This window comes from Eleutherodactylus coqui, chromosome 1, assembly GCF_035609145.1.
Source record: "Eleutherodactylus coqui strain aEleCoq1 chromosome 1, aEleCoq1.hap1, whole genome shotgun sequence".
NCBI classification, from domain to species: Eukaryota; Metazoa; Chordata; class Amphibia; order Anura; family Eleutherodactylidae; genus Eleutherodactylus; species Eleutherodactylus coqui.
In genome coordinates, this window is record NC_089837.1 from 156,390,904 (window position 1) to 156,408,684 (window position 17,781).

Below are 17,781 nucleotides of genomic sequence, written 5' to 3' on the forward strand. Positions count from 1 at the left end.
TGCTGATCACCGCTGCGGAGTCCTTTTCACGTCCATTCTCGGCCGTGTGAATGGACGAGAAAATGTGTGAAAACGCATTGCTCGTGTGAAGGAGACCCTAGAGTGATCTTAATAAGACACCAACTCCTAGGGAGAGTAGCAACAATCCTGGATTTTCTGCAGCTGTTGATAATTTAACTAACTTTTGCCCAAGTCTTTAGCAATCTTTTTGTAGGTTTCCTGCTTCATACGTTTTAGGCAAATGCGCCGAGCTCACCAGGCAATCACCCATTTTCCCTTCCTCCCCATCGCAGGCTAACCTCTTGTTCCTCCCCGCTCGTTCTGTGCAATGGAAGGGGACAGGACGGGGCCTTTGTCCACAGCAATCTATGAGAGGAGGCGGGGTGGACCAGTGCTTACTTCCGCCCACGTCTTGTCCCCTTCCCATTGCACAGAACGAGCAGGGAGGAACGAGCGGTGAGCCTGCACGGGGGGGGGGGGGGGGGAGGAGAACAGAGGGAGGGAGCTTAGCAGCCACACTGCTAAACTCCCTCCCATCTATGGCCGCTGCCATGGGCTCCCATAGAAGCCCATGCAGCAGCCGATGTATTTTGGCCCAAAAGATAGTTCCAGGACCATCTTTTGGACCCGATGTAAAAACGCCCAGCACAATGTTGGCTTGGCTGGGCGTTTTTACGTCTCAGAAATACACCCAACAACAAAGAAGAAGTGGCAGCATCCATTGAGGGTTTTAAAGTAAAATCAGCAACTTTATTACTCCATATTCAAAGTGGTACAGGCAACGTTTCGACTACAGTTAGTCTTTGTCAACTAAACAAAGTGCACTCACCTAATTATATGCACTTTGTTTTTAATTATATGTTAATTGGTCTTTTATCATGTTCCTGTATTTGATTGGTGGTTGTTGGTATTTGCTCCACCTCCATTTTCTTTGCCATTACTATTTAAGATCTGGGTGGTGGACTTACTAGCAGGCTTGACAAAGACTAACTGTAGTCGAAACGTTGCCTGTACCGCTTTGAATATGGAATAATAAAGTTGCTGATTTTACTTTAAAACCCTCAACGGATGCTGCCACTTCTTCTTTGTTGATGTCTGACTTGGGGACTGGAGGTCCATAGTCTCTTCAGTGGCTTGGCATACATTGCTGGATACCTCTGCGCTGTTAGTGTATTGCCTGGTGTGCTGCGGGATTCTCTCTTGGATACTATAGAAATACACCCATGTGATCTGATGCTTGAAATCTAGTGCATCAGATCACAGTGCGTATCAGCCGGCCGTAAAAACGGCCAGCCGATATGCGCTTATGGCAAAGAGCCCTTAGGCTTCTTTCACACGAGCGCATATCGGCCGGACGTTTTCACAGCCGGACGATATACGTTACATTGGGAGTGAAAAATCTGGTGAACGGGCGCACAAATCAAATGTTTATGCGCCCATTCATATGGCTTGATAAGGCCGGCACAAATGTGCCGAGCTCACCAGGCCATCGCCCATTTCCCTTCCCTCCCCATCGCAGGCTCACCTCTCGTTCCTCCCTTCTCGTTCTGTGCAATGCGCAGGGGCGGGGTGGGGGGGGGGGAGCTAAGCACCGGACTGCCCCGCCTCCTCCCATTGATGGCTATGGACAATGTTTCTTGAGAAGAACAGATTTATCAGTACCCAGGCATTGTGTACCTTTATTTATTGGGCTAAGCACCTGTGAAACCCACACTTTTAATCTTATCTCATTAACTGAAATATCTTTTGCCTATTAGCTCCTAAAGTTCTAAACATATATGCTCACTTTCTTTTTCTCCTCGCGCCATGCATATTTAATCAAAGTGCTCCAAAGATGACATAAACTGCACAGTGTTTGTGTTATTCATTCATAGGTAACAAATAGACTATATTCTATTAGCAAACAATGCAGAAATCCTGGTAATTCCGAAGGGTTCACTTACTTTTTCTTGCAATGGTATGTGGCCCAGGGCCTTTAGGTTCTCCTAAGTTTCCGAATCCAAGTAAGACTGCCTTGATTAACCTCTGGGCCCCCTATAGCTATACACTAAATAGAGGTAATTTATCTGAAATGAAAGCCTTGCTGTTCTTTGCACATGTAGATGTAAAATTAAATGCAAATGAATGTTTCTCTGTGTTCCTTAGTAATAATAGATGAGTGACAAGTTTATTTTTTTATTTTCAATCACATATCAGAAGCAGAAATTATACTTTACAATAACACTTAATCATATTAACATAAAACTAATCTTCTTGTTGCGCCTTTTACAAAATAATGCATCTAGTTATGAAACATTTAACACATTATCCAATTGTGAGGATGAAGCTTTAGAGACTGACGAATCTGAACGCAACACTTTTAAATAATATCTTTGATTGTTAGTGGCCATAGTATAGGGCAGTGTCTCCCAACCATTTCAGCCTAGGAGCATCTCTGGGAAAACGCTTTTTACTGTGGGGAATCCCTACCAAATAGGGGGTGTGGTTAAGGGGCAAGACTAATGGTTTAGCTTATCACAACAGGGGCGTAACTGTAGGGAATGCAGGAGATGCGGTTGCACCCAGGCCCAGAAGCCTTAGGGGGCCCATCAGACCTCTCCTCTCCATATAGGGAGCCCAGTACTATGAATAAATAGTTGGGGTCCTGTTACAGGTTTTGCATTGAGGCCCTGGAGCTTCACATTACTCGTCTGTATCACAACAAATGATTCTACTTCCAATATCTCGGGTACCTTGCAGCCTCCAGTGAGCACAGCGCTCACATTACTGCGCTCACTAGAGGCTGACAGATGCCCAGTGAAAAAGGCGCCAAGAGCGCAAAGAAGATGAGATGAGATGAGAGTAAGGGCTTTTTCACATGAGTGCATAAACAGTTCTGGAACTATCTTTTGCCCGATATACATCGGTGGCTCCCATAGACTTCTATGGGAGCTGGAAAAAAAAGGGAGGGAGAGGCATTTTAACAGCGTCCAACACATTAGAAGGCATCCTAAGGCTTTTGGCAGAGCAAAGGTTTTCAGGGGTGCAATGCATTTTTTCGCTAAAAAGGGTCGCTCACAGTGGTGTAAATGGGCGCGCAAACGCTGGCCGTTAGCGTGGAAAAACGTCCGCTCATGCAATTTTACGGCATATCCGAGAAAACGTAAAAACGCATATGGCTGTGTGAAAGAGCCCTTAATGTGGTATCTTCTGAAATAAGCTGCGGAAGTACAGCTGATTTCAAGTCACAATCCACACGATGGTGCGCATTTTGTGTGTCTATTGCAGAAATCCTGCGGATTTTGCCACATAATTTTCGCCTGCAGAAAATCCGCAGCATTTCCACTACGGTTAAACACCAGTTAGTGTCTTAACAACCTATGTGCTTCTGGCAATATATCAGCTCTGTATACTACTGTAAAGGCTCCATATCAGCTGATGGGTGGAAGTCCAGGACAGTGGACTTCCACCAATCAACTATTGAAGGCCTATTCTGAGGATATCAATAGTTGAGTCCTAGAAGATCTCTTTAACTTTAAAAATAACATGGAGACACAACAAAATGCATCAAACTACAGCGAAATGTATCAAACTACCATTTTACTAGGACTAAGAATATTTAAGATTGAAAGTGTATTTAAAGGGGTTGTCCCGCGGCAGCAAGTGGGTCTATACACTTCTGTATGGCCATATTAATGCACTTTGTAATGTACATTGTGCATTAATTATGAGCCATACAGAAGTTATAAAAAGTTTTTCACTTACCTGCTCCGTTGCTGGCGTCCTCGTCTCCATGGTTGCCGTCTAATTTTCACCGTCTAAAATGGTCGAATGGCCAAATTAGACGCGCTTGCGCAGTCCTGGTCTTCTTATCTTCTGAATGGGGCTCCGTGTAGCTCCGCCCCGTCACGTGCCGATTCCAGCCAATCAGGAGGCTGGAATCGGCAATGGACCGCACAGAAGCCCTGCAGTCCACGGAGGGAGAAGATCCCGGCGGCCATCTTCAACCGGTAAGTATAGAAGTCACCGGAGCGCGGGGATTCAGGTAAGCGCTGAGCGTTTTTTTTTAAAAAGTCCCTGCATCGGAGTTGTCTCGCGCCGAACGAGGGGGGGGGGGGGGGGGGTTGAAAAAAAAAACAACCTGTTTCGGCGCGGGACAAGCCCTTTAAGTAATATTCATACAAACAGCATGCATGAATGTATTATAAGTTAACAGTAGACAGAGCACATCATAAATGAATTAATATACATTAGGCCAGCAGTGTGTTCAACCACAAAGCAATTTCCACGGTGGTTCAGAAAATCACTGAATTCCCTGAAGAACACAAATTGGTTGGGCTAATTTATTGATCTGTCAGTCAATGGATGTGGCATTCAGTGAGATTAGATGCCCAATGTAAATAAAATGTGAAGTCACCTCTGATTATGATAGAGTGGCTTTGTAATGAGAACCTTAGTACAGTCAAATCCATTACAGCAGATTGATTTGAAGGACTGCAGTTTGTGGGGATGTAAATTAAATCGTACAAGATCTTCAATTTCAATTTAGAAAGTGATTCTGTTTTCCAATTAACAATTCTTGATACCTGGTAAGTCTACAGAAGGAGCGTATTTACAAAATGTGGCATACTGTTTGATCAGACAGCCAGGCTTCTGCTAAAATATGGAAATACGGGCAATTCTGAATTGTATTGTTTGTGTTGTGTTTTAGAAAATAGAACACTTTTTACTCTGATTACACCTATAGAATTGGCTATCAATTGGCACCTTCTGCCTACAATATATAGAGCTGGAGATCAGAGCTATGTCAGCATATCTTTTTTTACATACTTGTTTTGTACTGTTGGCATGTTTTTATCATGGAGATGGACATTTAAGGTTTTTTTACAAGGGTAGATCTGCTTTTGCTAACAATGAGTATGTCGGTCAGCACTTGTCCCCTTCATGTTTAGGGGCAGATTATATGCTCTCTGGGGACAACCAATCATTAACACGGTCATTCGTACCCAAAAAGCTGTCACTAATCAGCTGCCCATTTCCCTATTTACATAAGGAGATATGCAGACAACCAGAGAGCATTTTCCTTCTCCCTTAAGCCTCTTAGACATTAGTGTTGCGATTTTCGCTTGCCATATCTCAGCCGAAAACCGCATAAACGAGAAAAAGCTGCGACCAAGTCGCAGCTAAATCTCACATTTTCTCACACATTCATACAGCTGCAGCCTAGAATTCCTTTGACTGGGAATAATCTTCTAAAATTCTTCTAGCGGCTCAATAGAGCCAGCTGACATAGTTTAGCAGTGCTAGCTGCTGCTAAACTCCCTCCCCCTCCCTTTGCCGGCAGCTCCCATAGAAGCCTATGGGAGCCGCCAGCTAATGGCGGCCGAAAGATAAGGCAAGACCTTTTCGGCATATCCTATCTTTTCCAGCCAGACATTGTTACACACGGTCACGATTTTATATTGTGGCTAAAAGAGCTGCTTAAAAACGCTCGAGTAAATAAGGCCAAAATGACAAAATCAGCTGGTGAACAGGCATTTGCTTGATTGTTGACTGATTGTTCATCCTTTTACACAGCCCAACTGTCAGGCAAATGAGCATTTGTAGGAACATTTGGCCCAAGTAAAAGGACCTTCATTGTGACAAGCCTGCTGGAGTAGCAGTTACTCTGCCTGCTTGTGGAATATGTTTTAGTGGACAGATTTGTATATGGATGCACAAGGCAAAGGCACCCGCTCTGCTTCAGCAGCACTCTTGGTGTACATCCTCTATGTATGCCCATTCCACAGATTAATTTTGGTCATAACATAATTGAGCAGTCAGGATAGGAAAAAGTCATTTTGGTCATCTTTTGAAATTGACATTTGGTATATTAATAAATTAGACATCACAACAAACATACACATTGCAGTCTCCAGAATCCAGTATGACTCGAAGCATAAAAAGTGTCAATCGTGTTGCTAAACCAGAGGCTGCTGTAGCCAAAGAAAGGCCTGTGCAGCCAAGGATTGTCACACATCCATAATACAGATCCATAATATGGACGTGTTACATATGACATGGCAACCATCTGTCATCAGCATGTCAGCACTGTTATGTGCATTTGCCTTCATATTTGCTGTTATAGTTTTTATTTCCTGTTGAGAAAATGCAGATCAGTATTTGTCCAATAGAAAATAATACCAATGAATGTAGATGTAGAGGCAAAAACGAACAAAAGTAGTGCATGCTGCATTTTTTAAAATTTGCTGTGAAAAATATGGCTATTTGAATAGAAACATGGATTAACACTGCAGACCAAATATTGAGTAAAAATATGCTTGGCTGAGAGCGACCTAAGAAGTACAGAAGTAACTTTTGCACTCAAATCCTGGTGACTGAGAGCCCCCAAAAGTCCCTTTTCCACATAAACAAACACCAGAATTAAAAATGTCACATGGTAGGTGGGATCAGTTACAGCAGTACAAGTTACACTTCCGTGTGCAGCATATTCTGTTTATACTGTATATCTCACCAGCAACTGATGGACACCACTAAAAAAAAGCCATTGTGTTTGCCTGATACGGTGCTAGAGTGTAGAGATTTCGGTAAGACCACACAGCCTTTTTACCTAAGAGAAGTATAGGAGGTACGGTATCTCTTAACCTCCATTTTTCCACACTTGACTGTCAATTTAAAGATAGCTGAGCAAACGTGAAACAAACAAACAAACTAGTAGACTACACATATTAAAGTAATACGTACATGGGTGTTCTGCATATATGGAGTCATATTCATCACAAGTTGTGATTCCATCAAATACGTTCGTGACACATTCCCACCAAAGACCACGGCATTTGGTACTCACCTGTTATAAAAGTACAAAAAGCATTTAATAGGTCAGATTTTTTGTTTTCTAATGTCAGTCAAGGAAAATCAATTATTATTACACTTTGTTATAGAGTAACGTTATAGATGATCATGTATGAAAAGTTTACAAATAGTTTAAAAACAAGTTGAAAGTATAAGTTGTTAATTCGAAAGCGTATTTAAACCACAGATTCACAAGCAGGAGTCCCAGAGACAAAACAAAGATATATTTACCAGTTTTCTTTGACACACAGAGCATCCCTGTAGTGCTACCATGTTTCCCTGAAAATAAGACATACCCTGAAAATAAGACACAGCATGATTTTCCAGAATTTTTGAGGATGCAAAATGATTTTTCTGGCTTTTTGAGGATGATTGAAATATAAGCCCTACTCCAAAATTAAGCCCTGCTAATAGTTAATTTAAAAAGTCAATTTAAATAGTGTCCAGGCAGCTATACGTGTAAAAAAGTTAAACCTTTTTGAACAAAAATTAATATAAGACACTGTCTTATTTTCGGGGAAACATGGTATGCTGCCCTATAGTTCCTAATTTCTCTCAGTAGAGTAACATCGTAATAAGAAGCATAACGCAGTGCGGATGCACCTACTCCTATAGGGACGAGATGTTATGTGCACAATGCATGCTCCTCCTGGTAAGAACAAGACTAAGTAGCGAGTAGTATCTCCATAAGGTGAGCAAGGTTCTATGTGAACCGAAACGCGTACTTTGTCTGTCTGTCATGAGCACAAGTTTATTTGAATAAAGCAGGAACTATCTCACAAAAGCCGGACTCCTGTAGATGGAATTTATGTGTCTCCATAAGGGCTTTGACAGACAAGCGCATGTGCAAATATGCTAGCCACCATGGAGCGTATTTGCGCATGAACAAAATTTCTACGCCGGGTCACAACCTTCCCCTTGCTTTTAAAACCTGCTATAGACTTCTATGGCAGCTTTCTGAAACACACTCATGAGAACGAACCCATTGAAATCAATGGGTTCACTTTGTTACGTTTTGCGGGGGTGAGTTTCACGAATGCAAAAATGTGCAAAAACACGTTCGTTTGCTTAATCCCTAATAACGGGATGCTAGTTTAATGTTCTGATATGTGCATTGACTCCAACAGAATGATGGCACATGCACTCTTTTAGATGGATACCGCCCATGTGGATTCAGCCACTGAACATTTTTATTCTTATTTTTACTTGTATTTTTATACAAATGCTTTTATTGCTAAAATATGGTTGGATGACATACCTTTTTATTCTTGGCTGTTTGATAAAAAGAGTTTCCTTCGAAAAAGACCCTTATGTGAGTCGATATATGGTGTCATGTAGAAGAGTAAATAAATACTTGCACAAAAGTGAATGCTGACAAACTTACACTGATGTCCAGAAATAAATAATACTGTTTGACCATGAAATCTGATAATTGTTTACAAATGTCTGTGCTGACTATAGTGTATTTGTTTATTAGAGGGGTTGTTGAGTTAGAAAGTATTAATGGGCTATCCTCAGGATAGGTCATCAATAGTTAATCAATAGGAGGCTGCCTACCACCCCCTCCCTCTCTGTCAACCTGCTGTTTTCTAGGCCAGTGCGCTCCTACACTGAGCTGAATTCTGCAGGAAGCAGATAGCTCTGTTCTCACTGCAGTGGCCAGGCTTAGTATTACAGGCAAAGTTTCCATCAAACTGAATTTGGAATTTTGACTGTAATACCAAGCCTGGCCACTGCAGTGGGAACAGAGCTATCCACTTCCTGCAGAATTCAGCTCAGTGCACAAGCACACTGGCTCAGTGAACATCTGATCATCGCCAATCTACTATTGATGGCCTATCCTAAGGATAGTACATTAGTGGTTTACAGCTGGGCAGCCCCTTTAATGCCTCCCTCCCATGCTGTACTATGTGGTGCCAAAAATATTGACAATAAAATGTACAAATAACCATACCACACCGTACCAAAATAACATGCCAGACAATTGCCTAACACTTCCCTATCAATCAAGTGGGGAATGTAATTACATTCAGTGAATTTGATTTCCATCGGTTTGGGCTCCAAGTGTAGTTCTGCTAAAAAAGATGAGAATGCCCAGTAGGGTGGCCCACAGAGATATGGAAAAAAATGAAGTGGTAGCTATACAGTAAGACACCTTCCCAATGTGTTCCATCTGCTAATAGTAATGTATGGGTAAAGTTTTAGCTTTAAATTCCATCTGCAAGATGTTGCTCCAAAGTGATGTATATTATGAGAAATGGCGCTTACACGCTAATTTTCCAATTCCACAAGCTGCAGCATTAAGTATTACTTTAAAACATTAAGTACTGACAATGGCATTGTCCTGACAATCTACACATCTGTGCTGTTCCTACAACAATTCCTCCAAATATATGAAAATAGTCAAAACTACGACACAAACACTTGTCAGTCAGCGCTTAAGGACTGGACAGCAGACTTCTTGGTAATCTGTGTTGGAACAGCCTTGTGATTTGCTTCCATGACTTGAAGCAACAGTTGTTGTTATTCTTCATCATTAGTAAAAAGCCTGACAATTCATGGTCTTTGAGCCAAACCTTGTCGTAGACATGAGAACCTGAAACTGCCCCAAAATAAAGGTTTGTTAAAAGGAAGAAAATTAGAGGGTGTCTTGCTTTGTAGTTGAAAGTTGAGTTTTTCTGGGCCACCCTAATGCCCAGGCCATCAGGTCCTGTGACATCTCCTTCAGTAGTGACAAATGATGCACTCTCTGCAACCATTCAAGTCACACATTCCCAAGGCCAGACACTACATATCTTCACCCCAGGAGGGAAGGACACAAAACGTAGCAAAAAACCTAAGACATTTTTTTAGGGATGGATTACATGTTATGGTGCCACAGGTGCTGGTTTCTTGTCTCAGGATTGGGTCCGAGGTGACGTCACTATGTCAGCTCCAGATTGTGCGCTGCACCTGCCAATGTGCATATCTTTCTGTCAGCCCTGGTCATCAAGGGTGAAATATCTCCCTGCTGCTATTTAGTTGAAGGACCTGCTAGTGATTGACAGTTCAGTTTGCTAATCAGTAACCTTATTAGAGTTATTCAGCTAATGGGCTGGCTAGGATAATTGACAGCCCAGTCAGCAACTTTCTTATGATATTTAAACCAGCCTATCCTTACAGAGGAGCCTACCTGTCTGTTGTCAGTCTTGTAGTCTGCATACCTGTCCGTTGTCAGTCTTGTAGTCTGCATACCTGTCCGTTGTCAGTCTTGTACTCTGCATACCTGTCTGTTGTCAGTCTTGTACTCTGCATACCTGTCTGTTGTCAGTCTTGTACTCTGCATATCAGTCTGTTGTTAGTCTTGTACTCTGCATATCAGTCTGTTGTCAGTCTTGTACTCTGCATATCAGTCTGTTGTTAGTCTTGTACTCTGCATACCTGTTTGCGGTCAGTTTTGAACTCAGTCTATCTATTTGTTTTCAGGTTGTCAGGATGTCCAGTCCATCTGTAGTCCCTGGTCTGGTTCCCTGATTCCTCTCTGTTTTTGGTCTTTGCCTCATACAAGCAGTGCGGTTGTCTTTTTTGGGACTGGTGCTACACTTCGAGGTAGTTCAGTCGGGAGGCTCAGGGTGCTCTGTTCACATGTGTACCCCTCTGTTTTGTCTAGTCCTGCATCTGACATCTAGAGCAGTCTACTGTACACACATCTATCCAGACTGCTCAAGTATCCTGCGCACCCCAGTTTTGCCAGCAGTCTCAGACAGACATGACATTGGAGAAGCAAATATCAAAAAGATATGCAAAAAATAACATGATAAAATGTGAACACAGTAGTAAGATTAAATGTGAAATAATGATGTTAGTGTCATAGCAACAGGGTCAAGTCAACTCAATTAGAATTTTTACTTACAGTTGCAAGAAAAAGTAAGTGAACCCTTTGGAATTACCTGCATTTTTGCTCTGATTAGAAATAAAATATGGTCTGATTGTTATTTAAGTCACAATTATAGGCAAAAACAGTGTAAGTAATCTAATAACACACAAACAGTTGTGCTGTCCATGTCTATTATTAAGCATATTGAGTAAACATTCATAGAACAGGGAGTAAAAAGTAGTGAACATTTGTGTTAATGACTTCTCCAAGAGCTAATTGGAAAAAGCTTGTTTAAAATAAAGGGGTTGTCCACCATTATACTGTGATGACCTACCCTCAGGATAGGTCATCAACAGAGGCGTAATTTGAAGCTACTGGGCCCCAATACAAAATTTATAATGCTTTATTCATAGTGCTGGGCTCCCTGTATGGAGAAGAGAGGCCTTGTGGCCTCCCCTATGGCTCCTGGGCATCCCCTATAGTTACGCCCCTGGTCATCAATAATAATTTCACATTTCAGTGGCCTGGGATAGTAATGCAAACACAGCTCCCTATGTATTCCCTGTTGCTGTTCTCCTTAGGAGTTGGCATCCTGTTAAGATCACTCTGACAATCCTGAAAGAGGTGAGAAAGAACCCAAAAGTAACAGCCAAATACATATGGAAGATTAATTGAACTACAACAAACCTCTGCTCATGTGTCCACTATTAGAAAACCACTAAGCAACAACACGACACGACGAAAGAAGTAGCTGCTGCCCCAAAACATTGTCAAAGTTTGTCAAAGACCACTTAGATGTTTCAGAGTATTTGTGCTGAATTGTTCTGTTGACAGATGAGACAAAAGTGGGACTTTTTAGCAGAAATGCACAATGCCATAATTGAAGGGAAAAATACACTGAACATCAACACCAAAACCTCATCCCAAGTGTGAAGCATAGTGGAGGGAACACCATGGTTTGTGGCTATTTTGTTATCTCAGGGCCTGGACACATTGCAATTTAGGGAACAATGAATTCTAAGGTGTATTAATTCATCTTGCAGGATAATGTAAGGGCAGCAGTCCATAACCTCAAGCTAGAGACGTTGGTTGATACAACAAGACAATAACCCAAAGCACACAAATAAATCAACTAAACTAACCTTCTAGAAGATTTTTGTTTTAGAATGGCCTGAGTCAGAGTCAGGACCTTAACCCTACCCTATCGAGGTGCTGTGGTATGGTCTGAAGGGGTCTTGGCATGCTAGGCATCCCAGAAACATTCATGAACTGAAAGACATTTGCAGAGAGCAAATGTCCAAAATTTATCTTCAAATTTATGCAAATCTTATTTCTGGCTATAGAAAGTATTTAGTGCAAATAATTGCTGCTAGATGTACAGGTTATTAAATTCAAGGATACATTTACTTTTTCTCCATGCATTGTGGATGTTTACTCAATGTACTCAATAATAAGCATGAGCCATACAACTGCGTATGTGTTATTAGTTCAGTTTGATTGTTTATTTATAATTGGGATTAAAATAATAATCAGATCACATTTTACTAGCAACTAATGCAGTAATCCAGGTATTTCCAAAGGGTTCACTTACTTTTACTTCCAACTGTAAGGGCTAATTCCCATGAATGGATTTCTGCCGTGTTTCCCGCGGAGGAAATCTGCATCGTTATTCCGCAGCTATTAGGTTCTAGTGAACCTAATAGCTTTTCTGCCTGTAATGCGGCATGTTCTATTTGCCGCGGAAAAACGTGCAGCTGCCTTCCATTGTAGTCAATGGAAGCTATCTGTCACAGGATACTTCCGCTGAAAGCACAGTGGAAGTATTGCAAGAATACACGTCACCGCCCACCACTGGCACATCATGCGCTAACTGCACATGTGCGCCGGCCCGCCGGATGGGATTCTCGTGGCGGATCTGGAGAGGTGAGTATTGGGGTCTTTGTGGGGCACGGTGTCGGACTTCGCTGTGGTATTCCGCTGGCGTAGTCCGACACTGCCATAGGCAGGAAGCCTGACAGTCATATTGCTATTAATGTTGTCCATAACATAGCACCAGACATGAATAGAATAGTATTGCTCATCTCCCTCCATGCATTGAATTTAAAAAACTGCTATCACTGATGGACAGAACATTGATAAGGTGCCACTAAAGATCTTTCTAAGGCCTCCTTCACACAAGCATATGCATTTTCACACTGACCACATCATAGATGAAAATCTCATGAATGGGGCCTCATGTGGTGCAGAGTGTTAAGGCAGCAAAATGCAGTCCTAAGTTCTCACTCATGACCTGAAGGTTGCAGGTTCAATCCCTGAATGCTTCAGGTAGCTGGCTCAAGGTTGACTCAGCTTTCCACCATTCCAAGGTTGGTAAAATGAGTACCCAGCTTGGTGGGGGGTAATAAACAAATTACTTGAAAGAGCTGCGGAATAAGTTAGCGCTATACAAATAACAAGTCCCTTCCCTTCAAGTTCCAAGCTTAATTAGCATTTTCTCGTCAATTCCCGAAAATCCGTCGGTCAGCATAAATCCACAGGATGACTTCTGATGCCTAAATAGAGGCACCTGTAACCTTTTACCTACATTAGCAGGGTTGGTATACAGGGACATTATAGAAAAGGTGAATTTATTATGGAATCCAAATTTTATGAGTGTCTATGTCATTAATGTGCAGTTAATTGTATCAAAAGCCTTCTTGGCATCCTGTCCAAAAAGGATTAGAGGGATTTAATCCCACCTTACCCCCAAAAATGACCCTTCTCTGTTTTATAATCATATTCAAACTAAATGTTTCTGGAACGCCATCTTTCATTAGACAATGGGAAATAGACATCGAGAGAAAGTTTTCTGAACATGAAGTGGCTTGTATTCTAACTAGATCTCAAGGCTTCTTGTGATGCATCCTTATTCCTGGAGTGGTCATGTAAACTCTTGCGGTCATGTAAACTCTTGTGTTGATTGGCTGAGTGCTCAGCCAATTTCAGGCAGCGCTTGATGAATAGCTAAGCGCTGCCTGTAATTGGCTGAGTGCTCAGCCGATCAGCACAGCCCTTTCAGGAGGCGGGGATTTTTCACTCGCTCTTGCAGCACAGGAAACAAAAACGCCAGTGGGTGTCCACCCTTAACCAGATGGTATAGGATTCCTCCTTTTATGAAACGAATTGGCCTGAAGTCAATGGGGTTCGTTACTGGAATAGAGCTCTCGAATTTTACAAAAAGCTCGACTAATGAGGACCCGAGCATTTTGGTGCTCACTCATCCCTAGCGAGAATCCCAATAATAGAAAAAAAAACCATTGAAATCAATGGCTTTGTGTTGTCCTGTTATGCGGCCATGATTTTCACGGCTACATGAGGGAACTAAGACACGCCCATCTGTTTGAGCTTTAAATTGTGTGAATTTAAAATAACATTTAACCTCACTATTGTATCTCACTTGCACCAATGCATTCTATATATGACCCTCATAGTCATATTAACCTTTAATAACCTTTAGTGTAAAACATATGTTTTCTTTGTAATTTATGATGTTTACAATTTCCTGAATTATTAATCTGCTGGCATGGCAGAGTCTTACTACTAATTTAGAAGCAGCAGTTGCTGTGATGGAAAAACATGCAACAAGCAGCGCAAGCCTCTGCTTTAATATGCATCCTGTTGCTAGATATTCTTCATAATGACTGTGCTGCCTGACTGCAACACATTTTATAAATCCCTTCATAGCAGGTATATTAAATAATGTCTCCCTGGTGCACCATATTACTCCATATAATCAATATTCATATTGCTTACTGCAGCAAATGAGCACACTCAAATCCTAGCACCTTGATGAGATTAGTACTGTAAATAACTGGCTAACTCGCGAAATACATTGATGGCTGAATATCTGCAAACCTCTCTCCATCCTCAAGAGAGGTGATGTCGTTTCATAACTCAGCAGGAGCTGTGCAGCTATGGGTCATTTACTTGCATGTACATAGTAAAAAGTCTCTGAGGTTATTAAGCAGGGAAGGAAACCCACTTTATCACATATTAAAGCCTAAGGCCTGTTCTTGGAGGGTTTGGCACTGATTCGACTCCCAGATACGTGAGAAAATTAGTTATCATTAACTAAGAGCTCTGTTAATGAAGCTGTTATACCCAATACCTGCTAAAGGTGCCTTTGTCTATAGCAGAGAAGGTTACTATTTTTCTCTTAAGCTGATATTATATGTTTTATACTATAGTATTACTATATAGTTTGTTTTTTCGTTGCCATTTTTTCAAGTATCTTTAATTTTCTTCACTACATGTATGCCTCAAAGGCAAAACCATCTCTGGTATACCTGAGAACTCTTGAGAATTATTTGGACAGAACTTTCAGAACCACTTAAGTTCAACAGGGAAGATGATTATTGGGCTACATACTATATTGTACAGTTATATGTCAAAAGCCAAACTCTACTAGTCTTTGCTATCACAAGCAAAGACTAGTAGAGTTTGGGTGTTGACATTTCACATATTTTCTTTTGCTGAATTCCATAGTCCTTTTTGTGGTAGGGACCATTACTTGTATCTAAACCTGGAGCCACTGTGAGCACTGTGGGCAGCACCTTAACCCTTTCCAATCCACTGTCTGACGTCTCAAGACACTATGATTTAAGGCTGTACAGCTCCAATGTTGGAAGGCATCCATCGGGGTTCTTTTACTGTATATTGCCAGCCTCTCTGCTGTCGGATCCTATCCAACGTGTCACCTCATGCAGTACTGGCTTTAGCCAGCATATAGCACCGTTGTATAACATCAGAAAAAGAGCAAGCCCCCTAGAAAAACCAGGATACAAATTGGATTGGAAAGGCTTAAAGGACAGTACAGTTATCTTCCCAAATTTTGGTAAAATGATTCTCACCAGTGTCAAGAATAAAGGGGTCATGAAACTTGGGGATGCAAACAAACCCCTTTGATGTTCATAGAGGATTTATGCAACTTTGAATATCGAGTAAGGTTTTGGATTAGAGCAGGTTTAGATTATAATCATGACATGTCAAAGCTAAATAGCACCAATGAAAAAAATTAGTTTCCCATAGAATTCTTTCCAATCTTCTGTTGTCTTCAGGTTTTCAGTTCTTATGAGCGTGTTTCTCGTGTGCGATTCCTGAGCATGAGAAAAGTTACGACCTGCCCTATCTTTCTGTGTTATACGCAGCAAGCTTCCATAGAAGTCTATGGCAGGTTCAAAAAAATCAAAGGGAAGGGGGTGACCTTGCCGGCAATGCTGGGAAAATAAGACAGCCGACCCTTATTAGGCTTTAAATAGCCATTTCATTCCACAGAAAGTGAATACAGATATCTCAAAAAAGGTAACAAATGGGATTTATAATGGTAATCCCAGCCCACAGGCATCTAGGATATTGTCTTCAAATCCATTCCCAAGTTGCCCCAACAGGTCTTGTTTTCAGAATTTCCTTAAAGGGGTTTTCCAGTGAAATGCTATTGATGACCTATTCTCAGGATAGGTCAATAGTTGATCGTCCGAGACCGACCAGCTGAGCAATCGCAGGTTGTCAGCGCCGCAATAAGAGAGGTCAGAGCAGTAGCCTCCGCACCGACCTCTGTGTAGTGGCCAGCGCTTGTAACTGCAGGCACGGCTCTTATTGAAATCAAAATTCGGTGATCAAAAACGTTTGCCAATTTCTCGTTTTGGCGGCGTGATGTTTTAATGCGCTCATAAAACCCTCATGTGAATGAATGCATTGGAATCCAATGCTTCACATGGTCGCAGTTTTTTAACACAGCTCCAATAGCTGCATATATACGCTCATGTGAATGAGGCCTAAAAGTGGGCTGCATTTTCATTTATGCTCATAGTTTGATCTATTTTGTAACAGCAAAAGATTTATTTTTTTTAATAAATAGGTCGTACGTTGGGATATAGCATTGTTTTGAAATGTGATCACATATTTTTCTGATTTGCACTAGCAAAACATAATTCAGCATTCTTTGATTATTATGATAGCCTTTGAAAGCATTGTTGTACATTACGGATAAATAAATGAAGACCAGAGGAGTCTGATGTTCTGATTTTGTTTATCTTACAAAGTACCCAGCTGCTTCAGTGTTTCTAACCCTTCTGCAACATTACCAAGATTGTTCTACATTTATGGTGACATTTTACTAAGCTGAGATCTTAGTATAAGTTTCAGAAACTGCTTTTGTATTGTTTTTTTTTTAGAGTTATTTTTATATAGCTCTAAAACTCCCAATGAAGAAAGTATTCTTTATAGTAAGGGCGCCCACCCACTGGCGTTTTTTTTCCCTGCGAAATTCGCAGCATTTTTTTCTCTGCAGGGGTCTATGGGACTTGTAATGTTAAAATCGCGATCGCGCAAAATCGCGATTTCGCGGTAAATTGCGATTTTGCGCGATCGCGATTTTAACATTACAAGTCCCATAGACCCCTGCAGAGAAAAAAATGCTGCGAATTTCGCAGGGAAAAAAAATCGCCAGTGGGTGGGCGCCCTTAGAGTAGTAAAACTCTGGAATGCCTTACCTGAAGAGGTATTAGTGGGAAAAATAATGACAGCATTAGGGCTTAAACACATGGGCATGTTTTTGTCCCCTTTTGCGATCGTGAAAATCACGGCCACAAAAGGACAAAGCGGTACCATTGATTTAAATGCTTTTCTTTCCACTAGCGGGATTCCCACCTGTTAACATTACACCCGAGAAAAGATAGGGCTTGCCTCATCTTTCTTGCATGTTTTTTATGTACAAGAAAGAGCAGATCCTATGTTCCTGTGTTTTTCTTCAAAGTTGTGCTCAATGGCGCAGAGTTTGAATAGTCAAAAAAAAAAAGTTCATGCGCTAATATGCTCCATAGTGGCGATCGTATTAGCGCATGCGCCCATTTGTTTAAATCCTCAGGAAGAAAAAGTCCTAAACATTTGTTTTCTGACTAAAGATATTTTGAGTTAGAATTAATAAAAAGGGCTGACAATGATTTTAAAAAGATCACTTTTAATGGCCCAGGAAGTTCAGACAACTGTGTGTGTGCTGGTATTTGTGTGTGTGAAATATACATGCGCAATGCGCAAAGAATAGAGCGCATTGATGT

The 17,781-nt window shown here is 41.4% G+C and overlaps 1 protein-coding gene across 1 annotated transcript in view; it reads right to left on the reverse strand.

Moving 5' to 3' along the window:
* The window catches only part of CLDN16 (claudin 16), a 39,969-nt gene that overhangs the window by 18,923 nt on the left and 3,265 nt on the right, over positions 1-17,781 (reverse strand). The window contains exon 2 of the mRNA XM_066590150.1: positions 6,724-6,826. Coding sequence (XP_066446247.1) covers positions 6,724-6,826 — 103 coding nt within the window. The remainder of the gene's footprint in view (positions 1-6,723; positions 6,827-17,781) is intronic.